The sequence below is a fragment of the Argentina silus genome, assembly GCF_951799395.1.
Source record: "Argentina silus genome assembly, chromosome: 15".
Lineage (NCBI taxonomy): Eukaryota > Metazoa > Chordata > Actinopteri > Argentiniformes > Argentinidae > Argentina > Argentina silus.
This window is the reverse complement of record NC_139669.1, coordinates 3,713,082-3,725,275: the sequence shown is the minus strand read 5'-3', so window position 1 is coordinate 3,725,275 and position 12,194 is coordinate 3,713,082. Positions and strand designations below refer to the sequence as shown.

Genomic DNA, 12,194 nt, shown 5'->3' with positions numbered 1-12,194 from the left:
TTCCAGTATCAGAGAACAGCAGGGAACCACTGACTACTTTACAGTGGAAATGATTATATCTCTATCTGCATTTCGGTTTACTGAGTGTCTGACTTGGAAAGTGTGCGAATATGTTTTGGCTACATATTGTAAAAGGGGTAATTTAGACAATGACCCAGCAATGCGCCTATATTTTTTCTCACCAAAAGGTTTTAATGTAACATGGCTAAGCCAGCATTACACCAAATGATCCGCTTTTAAATTAATCCCTACCAATTCAGAAACGTCTGTGGGAGTATCTATCACTCACTTCCTCACTGAAATGGTTCCTGACCTCAATGCCATCAGAGATCATTTGTTACCCATTCAGTATGAACCATTAATATTCAATGCAATCACTTGCACTACAGTTGGACCTGCTCCTTGAGATTAAATGGCCGTGAGCTGACTGTGATGTACCTCACAGTTTCAACAACACGTAGGGGGAAATAATTATTAAAGAAACAAGGAATTCTGCAGTGCTACAATCACATTAATTCTCTATATTTTTGTGCACTCATATGGATCTGTCAGAGTGGACCTTTGAGCACATACATCAGGCAGATAAGATCAGTGCTTGGACTATAACTGTCTCTCCTCCTGGCTCCCTAGCCTTCCCCTTTCTCATAGGGGTGAACCCTGTGGTTATTCAGACAGAGCAACTCATCTGAATGCAGTATCTGTCCATCCTGGAGATGAATGACTTCCTCAGGACATTTACATTTACATGTATGTCATTTAGCAGACGCCTTTATCCAAAGCGAGTTAGAACAAATACATTTGTCTAAGTAAGTGAATCATCTATCCATCAGTCACCATAAGAAAAAAACTAATCTATGCTAGGACCAGGGGCTATTGGCAGTCACATTTTTTTTTAATTTTATTTACAGTAGAGAAACTTGTACAGGGGGGTAGTGGGGATGAAGAGGTCTTTAGGAGGGACAGTCAAGATGTAGCCTGTAGAGTCAGGACCCCAGACCCTGGATGTAAGACCATCATCATCCCTTTTGTACTACATACAGTACAGTGTCTCAACACGTATCTCAAGAGCTAGAGGTAGAGAGCTACTGTTCTATCCCTACTAATCAGCGAGCCTTGATAAGCAATCATGTTATGGTTTACAGTCAATTAACCTCCACTCCAAAGTTGTTAGATATGATATCTTACATATAAATCAATATATATTGTATGTATCTGGCAAACTGAGAGCATTTGAGCTGTGTTGATCCAATATATTCTGATATTCTGCTGCTGATTCAAACCCTGGTCTCCCTCATAGTAGATGCAAGCATCTACCATTTGACCAAGAGGACGGACATTGTCAAGATCAGAGGGCAACACATGGGTTCCCATGTCTCAGGCAGGGCAATCTCCTCACCAGAGTATGATTCCAAATCATCTCCACGACAACAGGAATTTTAAATGATCCAAATACCCACCTGTGTTTCCTAAAAATGGTCAGTAGTTCCATCTCAAACCCCAATGTTTCTGATGTGCCATTTAATTGCACCCATGATGAGCAATCTAGAAAAAAAAGAGTTATTTTGAATCCCCAGTGTTGGAGATATTGCACTATGATCTAGTCTGCTCTCATAGCTTGAGATAGGTAATGTGAGTCGAATGTCAGTCCATATCATCCCCACTGCCTCTTCAGTAGACCGTGTAGAGCATATGCATCATACTTGTATACTCAACACGACACCATCAGTTTCCTGATGTATTGAAATGTTCCCTATGATCATTAGCCAGAACAGGTGGCTCAACACAGACCGGAATTATCTCCAAAAACAAGTCTCGACTAAAACACCTAAACTACTGCCAGTTAAGTTGGGAATGAAAGACTCAAACATCAGCATTGTTCCATTACACTGCTGTTGAGGTGAAGTGACAGTTGGGATTTGTCCCTGTGCTGTACGGGTAAATCAAGACTTCGACAGACCTCCAGTCTTGTACCAATTAAATGGGTGAACACTGATAGAGGGGCACGGAATTTCTACTATGTTGTGATTCTTAATGCATTTCTGTACTGCCTTCATTTCTATTAATCATTTCTGTACTGCCTTCATTTCTATTAATCATTTCTGTACTGCCTTCATTTCTATTCATCATGCCTTTTCACCTGCAACCCCTCATTCTGCTAATGAAGACGGTCCAGGGGTTGTCAAATTGAATATCAGCACTGAGGCAGGCTAGTGCAAATACATGCTGCTGTACACTGTTGATGAGCTGGGAGGCTTGGGCCAATTGAAATGGGAATGATCAACTCTGGTGTAATGGCCATGTCAATAATCATAATGGTATTACCCCGCCTGTAACAAGGTCAGGATTAACATGTGTCGGCGCTCTCTCGACTAACAGATATTGATAGCCTGCAACTCACAACTGTCCCCTCTCCCTTGCGTGCCTCGGAGGCACAAAATCAATAGCTGCTCCATCCAATCACACAGAGAGTGTTTGCTGTCATTCAGCAACAATGGCAAACCCACCCAGGTGCCTGCGTGAAATGGACTGAGATGATGCATATGGGGCAATACAGGTCACACATTGTTTAGTATAAACAAAGCTTGCATCTAAAAACAGTGAAAATATCACTATAGCACTTGAGGGTACAGTAGGCTTGTTGACTAAGTCAATAGCAATTTACATGACAGGATGATTGGATGTCCAGTAGTGCTTGTTTCATAATTGCATAATGCGCTACTAGTAGGTTACTTACAGTATGGTGAATATCAGCACAAGGGAAATGTACCTTAGTTTGCACATGCTCACAATAACGCTGTCTCTCTCTCTCTCTCTCTCTCTCTCTGTCAATCTCTCTCTCTCTCGTCTCAAATATTATTTGCAACCCCCGCATACATGTCCATGTATGGGTAATTAATTAGCACACAATATTTTCAACATTATATTAAGATTTCACTATGTAAAATAAATCATATCGAAAATTAATCACACTCTCCGACAAGACAACTACATTTCCTTCAGCACCTCATTTTAACCAGAAGATGTGTGTTGATTTAAATAATGCTGATCGTAAACGCATAAATATACAGCGGTAGATGTAACTGACTTTATTTGACTTTACTTGTTGTCCGTTCATTCGTTCCATTATTTTTCTCCTTGAGTGGCAAATACTGAGGGTTGAAGTGAACAGGTTGCAGAAATGAAAATGTCTTGGGTTTCTGCATCCCAATATGACTATATGTGGTATATCCAACATGCAGTCCATCTACATCCAATTAACGTCTCTTAATGACAGCAAAGAGGTTGAAAATAAATCCGTTACTCACCAAAAAAGACGAGTTGAAACAGGTAAACTCCCCAAAGATCCATCTTGATTTTCAATGTGAAATTCGGTTTAGACAATTCCAGGTAACTCACCACTACACATGCACCTCTGAAACTACACTAAAATAAATCCTCTTGTACATGTTCAATGTAAACACTGTCACAAAAAGATTGATGGCCATGTGGAATCCTTTCTTTTTTCACTACTCAATAATATTTCAGAATTTCATAAGTTAGAAAAAAAAGTGATCATTGTGGTCACACAAACGAAACGATTACGGGCGTTTGCATAAAATAACGTTATAATGTATGTAACTAAAGTGAATTATCCAATGTGTGAGTGTGTGATTGCCCACCGCGGTTCCTCTCGCAAGTCTCTGCAAATGCATGTGCCGTCAGAGAGTAGCTGAGTGTGCCTGGATGGACTAAAACTGCTGGAGAGACGTAGGTGAGCGGAGGGAGGGGATGGGGAGAGGGGAGGGGAGGGAAGGGGGAGTGTGCGAGGAAGAGAGAGGGTGTAGAACGGTCTAGATCGAGAGTGAAAGTGTTGGGTGTCATGGGTTAATGTTAGGGACAGTGCAACGACAGCCATCGTTTGAGTAGAATTACGCACTACGCAGAATCGCAAAGCCTCCGCTCGATCAGCTATTGTAGGTCTGGTAGCCTGTTAATTAACTCCCATTTACTGCAGCACGTCTTTACTTTCTGGCACTGTGTGTCCAAGGTTTCTGGATCGCATAGTACTCAACTGATTTCTAACAGAAAAGGCGATGGGGTTATCTAATGCTGTCGCCTAGTTTAGAGTCAACTGTACTGTATTGTATATCTCATTGACTGACCTAGACTGTTTCAGATCTTACAACAGTTTCACTTTCATTAAAAATACATATCAAAGATACACAACACTAAGCAGCAGTGATTAAGCGAAATAGAATAGAATTAAAAAAGAGGGTATTAATGTGTAATCAGTTAAAGTGTTAAATCAACTTCTGTCTTAAACCAACCTTTGTACATTTAAAATATTAAAATGAACTATAAGCTGCAAATAAACAATAAAGCTTTGAAATTAGACAATAAACCAGATAGTAAAATAAATGATAGAGGGGAAATACATGCACATAACAAGGAAGGGTGTATTTTGGCCAGATAGAAATGTCATCAACCTGATAATAGGATAGAGGGTCTAGAACCTTGACCTAGTTGTTCTGTGAGGGCTTGTGTTCTGTATTTCTGATGTACCGATTTAAGTCACTTTGCCAATTGAACACCAAGCAAAGATAGAAGGAGTCAGTCCATCACTTTCATTCCATATTGGCTAGTGCTGAGAGTCAAGTTTCTGTGGATTTTATGGCCCAGAACCCAATTCAGACTGAGAAGACAGTAATGATGTCCAGGGTGTGCATTTGGGGTTTGTTTATCCACCCTTTGGTGTCTCCAAAATGGTGACGTCCAATTGAGTTTCCAGATGATCTATACAAACAGAGCTGGCAGGGGGCAGATAACCAGTAGTCAGTAGCCATGTTGGCTCAGTGTGTTACAGGCTGCCCACAGGTCCAGGAGGATCATCCAGCTGTTTACTAAAAAAGAAATGGAGAATTCATTCTGTAGAGCCATTTTAGCTAGGTGGTGTCCTGCTGATTTCATGCAATTCATGGTTTCCTCAACTTCATTTGAATGGTTCACTTGAGCAAAAACAATCAATTCAAATTTCATAGTGCAATTAGATAACAGTGGGTGACTTTTGAGTGTTTGGCTGTTTCAACATTCAGTCAGAAGATTCACTAATTGTAAAACACCCATGTGCTTCTAAAGTTTGTTAAGTTTACTCCTTAATAAGCTTATAGCATTTGAAACAATACAACATTACCATCTCAGTTGGGAAGTAAAGTAGTTACACCAGGGGAGATGAGCTCTGAGCATATTTAATGAATCTTTAAAAAGAGGCAAAGTGCCTTTGGGATCTTTTGGTAAAGCTCAAATTTGGTATGTGCATTTGTGTGAATTTGTTATTCAAATCAACACGAAATGTTGCATGAAAGCGGAATGCTCTCTGGGCGCCGGGGTAAGGGAGCTTAAAGGGGAGAGAGTGTTTACTTATTCCTGAGCTGTGAGGTCCCCCTGACTCTCTGTGGAGGATGCACTGTAGCTGCAGAGGGCTTTGTCTGTTCCTCTCATAGCATTAAAGGGACGACCTAACATGACCTGAATCACCTCCACTGAGGATACTCTCCAAATGAAAATACGTGGGAGATAAATGTGCTGTCAAGTCAAGCCCTCTTCCTAAGACGTACCTTCAATCCGAAGGTCTCCTAGTCTGCCGGGTTGTCAACTACATCCAGTATCTCTTCACTTCTATGGACTGCTTGGCTTTCAATTTGGATGGACGGTGCGTCAGTTTTGAAGGTTTAAAGGTGCGAGACAGACATGTTTCGCTTGTAGCCACAGACGAGGATTCATTGATTTCCCCATCTTTCTGAGCTGAGGCGGTGTGGATATATCATAATGAGGGATTACAAAATGATTCCGTAATCATTGCTATGTCAATGCAGTATAACTAGGCAGAACCAGATGATGAAGCAGGTGGTGTTGTGGTGAACTCAATGTTAATGTTTGTTGGACACATTTAACAACTACTTTTACAGCTGAGTTCAGACCTACTTACAGTTTTGACATCAGAATTATAAATCAAAGCATTGGCAGGTTTTCCCAGACTTTTGCCAGAGGAGGGTTCCCACTTGGACATGACGCACTGGATACTAATTTCTGATTATTTTTGTAAACTTTTTTGTTTTTTTTGTACTAAATTTGATTACATTTGGGTCCTCCATTTCAGAGTAGACTCATGTTGAATGTTTTACTGAATGTTATGGGGTAGTCCAATCCAGAAGTAGTTATGGTTGTAATTATGTTAAGTCTGGGGACATGTTTCAGCACCTCATTCTATACCCAAACATTCATTTGGCCAGTTTAAAAGGTCTGGCCATACGTGTGGGTCCCTGGGCAGTGATGTCATGACGAGGCTCCATTACACACAGAGTTCTGCTTGTTCTGCATGGGGTTGTGGGAAAGATTTCCCTCTTTTTTGTTTGTGCCTAATAGCTCAGCAAGGCTTTCACTGATTGGCTGATACTTGAAACAACATACAAGGAGTGTTTGCCTCACAGAACTATCATTGTCTTGTTCTTGAATATGTGAAATATGTAGCTCACCACTGGGATTATCAGACCACCAGCTACAGTGGTTATATATCTCCCCCCTTTGTGTGGATAATGATTGTTTTGGAGAAAATCTTTTAGAAAGTTAGAGAAATGTTCCCTTGTCTTTTTATATATATATATATAAAAAGACAAGGGAACATTTCTCTAACTTTCTAAAAGATTATATATATATATAGGTTTGGTCAGATGAAGCCGGTGATCTGAGAGTGATATCTTCACAGCTGATGTCAAACAGAACATTGTTCAAATGCTGTGAGATTGCATGGTGGGTATTCACACATGCAGTGTCTCTGTCTCCTCTCACTGCGACAGATGGTGTGCCTCATGCCTACTGTGTGGAAAGGTTAGGTTACAGCGCTGTGGGTGCCTGGTCCTGTCTTTAAACCTAATTTAGGCCACACACATACACACACATACACACACATACACACACATACACACACAACCAGATGGACACTGCTAAATTAACCAAGCAGTAGGTGTTGATAACAAAAAACACAGTGTTTTTTTTAGTTTTCCAGCAGGAAGCGCATTTGAAGTTTGGCACCGTCTTGAAGCAACAATACAATCTGCGTGGTGCCAGTCTCTCCTTGCTGTTTAAGGCAACCATCCTCCCCTCTTGTCTTCACCAGAGCAGCATATTAAACATAAGAGCTCCGTGTCATATCTCTGCATTTCATCTTTTCCTTATGGGGCCTCTCTGGCAGGCCTCCTTTAAAGCTGGTCCTTGTCTTCTCATGGCACCTCAGGTTTCAGCCATTATCGCCCATTTAATGAGAGATTAGTAAAGAGTAGAAAGATCAGGTTCCCCTGGCAGTATCAGATGTTAGATTCATAAAATCCTTTTTTTTTTCAGCAGGGGCCTTGACTATCTATGGGTTTCTTTAAGGGGTGAGAAGGTTAGCCGGGAACATCTATCACTGATTCCCAGACACTCTTGGTGGCCAAAAATAATCAGATGACACCTGGATCAACAGCTCTGTGTTTTCAGATCCATAACTCATCTGTTAGGGTCTGTGAATCTGAGCACACACTGCAGGAGAAGTGTGTGCGTGTGTGCGTGCGTGTGCGTGCGTGCGTGTGTGCGTGCATGCATACGTGTGTGTGTGTGTGTGTGCATACGCATAATTGTGTTTATACATGCACGTGTGCGTGTGTGTGTATGTGACTTTGATTTCTACCAATTTATTCAATTTATTAATGAACTGTCATGGCTGTTAAGTAATCAAAACAGAAACATCCATTGGGTTGTTTTAGGTCCATGTGGAAGTATTGACCTGACCTGGGTCAGAGTTCACTGCTGTTGACCGCAGTGATGGTGTGTTTCACCCCCTGGGAAATGCACAATTAACCAAATTAGAAGGCAAAACCTTGCGAGGTCAAAGGTCGAAAGGGGAACTCCTGCTGTATTGGACATCTTCGGTTGTAAAGCAAACAACACTGCAATGCTGTTATTCCAAAGAGTCTAAAGTGAAATGGAAACCAATTACTCTAGGGTAGTTATCTGCTTTACAAGCAGCATGCAGGTTGTTTTCTTCTTCCTCTCTCTCTCTCTCTCTCTCTCTCTATCTCTCTCTCTCTCTCTCTCTCCCACAAATGCACACACACACACACACACACACACACACACACACACACACACACACACACACTTTCTCCCACAAACGCACACACAGACACACACTTTCTCCCATAAATACATGCAATCACACACACACACACACACACACACACACACACACACACACACACACACACACACACTTTCCCTTCAGAGGTATTTTTCACAGAATCTTCACATGTGTACTATCTCAAATTCTTGTTCTATCAGGGACATAAGCTCTCTAACATTCAGAACATTTGTCATTTGCCCTTGGTTTTTATATCACTGTCTTTATAGGCTAGAGATGGAGCGTTTGAAATCAGAGTCTTTGTATTAAGCTGAAAACACATTTGCATTTCATAATGAGCCCTGCCATAGAAATAGTGTCACAAAGTGGTCTTTCACAGAGTCGACTATGTGACTGTTAACTTCCCAACCACGTGGTGAAAGGTTATTCAAGGTTGTTAAGGACTTGAAATTGAATATGTTTTTGATTTGTGTCACACAATCCTATGCATTTTCTCCAGCATACATTTTCTATGTGATTTCTTCATACTGTAGATAGACAAAATGTTTCCTCTTTCCAATACTTATGAAATACATTTTACTAAAGAAATGTACTATAAAATATACTATCAAATCATTTTGGTGCCATGAAATAGGGGTACTAGGTATAAAAAGTGTCATTTCTAAATAGTGAAACCAATACATACATACACAAATACCCTCAAATACAAGCTGAGAACTTTAATCAAATAGTAATTGTTTGATTTTAAATCCAATCTTTTGGAGTCAAAAGAAGAATAGATCCTACACTGTCTCAATACTTATGGAGGTCACTGCTTCATATATTATAGAACATACTGAGATGAGTTTATGTAAGGAAGAATGTCACAAGATGGCCGCACGAAAAACATTGCATCTCCAGCCCACACACTCAGGTCTTCAGGACATACTACTTCACTTCTCCACCTCTTCACCTCTTCACCTCTCCACCTCTTCACCCCTCCACCTCTCTACCTCTCCACCTCTCCACCTCTCCTCCTCTCCACCTCTCCACCTCTCCTCCTCTTCCCCCCTCCACCTCTCCACCTCTTCTCCTCTTCCCCCCTCCACCTCTCCACCTCTCCACCTCTCCTCCTCTTCACCCCTCCACCTCTCCACCTCTTCACCTCTTCACCTCTCCACCTCTCCACCTCTCTACCTCTCCACCTCTCCACCTCTCCTCCTCTCCACCTCTCCACCTCTCCACCTCTCCACCTCTCCTCCTCTCCACCTCTCCACCTCTCCACCTCTCCTCCTCTTCCCCCCTCCACCTCTCCACCTCTCCACCTCTCCTCCTCTTCACCCCTCCACATCTCCACCTCTCTACCTCTCCGCCCCTCCACCTCTCCAACTCTCCACCTCTCTAACTCTCCACCTCTCTAACTCTCCACCCCTCCACCCCTCCACCCCTCCACCTCTCCACCTCTCCACCTCTCCACCTCTCTAACTCTCCACCTCTCCACCTCTCTACCTCTCTACCCCTCCACTCCTCCACCCCTCCACCTCTCCACCTCTCCACCTCTCCACCTCTCTAACTCTCCACCCCTCCACCTCTCCACCCCTCCACCCCTCTACCTCTCCACCTCTCTACCTCTCCACCTCTCTACCTCTCCACCTCTCCTCCTCTTCACCCCTCCAACTCTCTACCTCTCTACCTCTCCACCTCTCTACCCCTCCACCTCTCCACCTCTCCACCCCTCCACCTCTCCTCCTCTTCACCCCTCCAACTCTCCACCTCTCCACCTCTACGACATACTGTAGCAGAGGTGGTTCTCAACATACTGTAGATTAGACCCTTTGACCAACCAAAAAACCCCTTTCAAGAGAAAGCCAAGAGGGCTAATAATATAACAGAGGTCTTTGGGTGGTGTACGATCTCAACTTTATTCTCTGTGCAGCAGTGCTCCAAAGAGCCGTCATTGTAAAACTTCTCACACAACGAGCAAGGGAGCATTATAAATAATAAGGCAATTTGCTGGAGGTGTCATCCTCTCCTGCTTTAATAAATAACTGCTCCAACGACTAGTCCCCAGATCTCACAGAGCATACACCTAGTACTTAAGCCGGGGCATCACTGTAATATAACATTGTTTGTTTTTGTGCAAGGAGAAGGGATTTCTTATGTATCTGTTCATCTTACTGTACGTCAAAGAGACATTCTGTTTGTATAAATCCATTTCCCAAGAGCACCTTTGCCTCTGTATGGTTTGTTAATTCAGCTGCATTACTTCTACAATTTAAATATCCCATTAGCTTATTTCTCCTCTACACATGAGCATTATAATTAATGCATGGGACTAAAGCATTAAATGCTTCTTATGGAGAATGCAGAGCAGTGCTACCCACCTTATTGAACCCTATGGAGTTTAATCAAATGTTATCACCCTGTTCTGTTAACATCAAACATGTGCATGCAGTGACAACCAGTTTATTACTGAGTCTCAAGGCATACAAATGCCATGGTTGCCGCCCTCGGTTCCCTGACAGTGGTGAGTTCACGGCATATTGAAGGATCCAGTGTCAGCAGGAAGTGGCTACCAACTCAATGTGATCCTCCCTTACCTCAGTCACAATGCCTTGTACATTGCCAAGAAAACCAGACCAAGTTTTCTATCTAGAGTGCTTTACGTAACATACTCTAGGTGTTCAAGAACTACAAGATCAGGGGAACGTTTCAGAGCAATGTCGAATGCTACTGCAGAGAGGCTTGTCGTAAGTGGGGAGAACCCAAATTAAGAGTTTAATTCATGGCTTTCATGGGTTTCCTGCACCTTCACCTCAATCAATCTAGCTGCTCAGAGGGAAGGACTTGAGGCCTCACAATCAAAGATGATTGGAACAATTATGGAATATCTATTTGGTGACAATTATTGTCATTATGACGTTATGTAAGAATGGGGAGGGTTGGCATGGCTGAGTTGTTGGGCCGAAATAAAAGGAGTTAGGCTCCTCCACATTTCTGACATTTGCTCGCCTTTAAACATTCACATTTAAGCATGCATTTTAGCCATGCTCCAAACAGTACAGTATGCATATTTCATGTCTGCTACAGTACGCCTCAAACACACATGTACTGTAGGCTTACATTTGTCCATTAGTACCATAGCAAATTGGTCGGTATTCTAAAGCCTCTGCGTTTTCCTCCTTGGTAAACACACTCATTCATTGTCTTGATTAATTATTTAATCATCAAGAAAATGGTCTCCCCTGAGATCATTTCAAAACATCATTGTGTTGATTTATACTGACCTCAGTCCATTCATACCTCTATACTGTGTTAGGTTCTTCAGAGGCCTCATGTGTTGTTTACTTTACCTGCTAGTCAATGAAATATATATGATCTATATGGAAACCAGTCGGCAATCCCTGTCAAACGACAAGAACCATAACTGTCTGTTTGATCTATCTCCTCTTCACCCCTCCACCCCTCCACCTCTCTACCTCTCCACCTCTCCTTCAATACAGAAATGTGGAGGAGCCTAACTCCTATGCTCAGATGCTCCTGGCCCAGTGCAAGTGCCACGCCCAGCCCTGTCTGACAAGGAGCATGGGCAGTCTGAACCACACTTTCCATTTGGTACATGAATGTAAAATGTCACAATGTCAAAGTATTCATTAAATATTTCAGGATGTGTTTGGTTAGGTCATTGGAAAATATATTTCTGCATATAGGAGCAATATGAGCAGTCTTGTGATAAATGCCATGCACTGTAACTATTTCATTTACTTCCATGGGAAACATGCTCTCATGGTTCTCTTGGGAGAGAGTGAATGGGGAGATTCTAGATCCTCTGGTTCCATCTGTGGAACAGGGATTACATCCCGGAGAGCCTCCTGGGGGAGGACACAGATGCAGCATTGATGGGCTGATACATACTGAATAGCTGGATCTAGGAATGGGTGTCAGGTTCCCACAACGGAAACACCACGACAGCTTGGGATGGGGCTTTAGAAAACATATGGGGGGGAGGATTTGCAAGATTGCAAGATGTAAAGATTAGCAACACCAGTAAAAAAATGACCTT

At 42.3% G+C, this 12,194-nt stretch overlaps 1 protein-coding gene across 1 annotated transcript in view; it reads right to left on the bottom strand.

The window, feature by feature from the left end:
* The window catches only part of gfra4b (GDNF family receptor alpha 4b), a 29,439-nt gene extending 26,003 nt beyond the window's left edge, over positions 1 to 3,436 (bottom strand). The window contains exon 1 of the mRNA XM_083685893.1: positions 3,306 to 3,436. Coding sequence (XP_083542019.1) covers positions 3,306 to 3,348 — 43 coding nt within the window. The 5' untranslated portion in view covers positions 3,349 to 3,436. The remainder of the gene's footprint in view (positions 1 to 3,305) is intronic.
* Between the last annotated feature and the right edge of the window lie 8,758 nt (positions 3,437 to 12,194).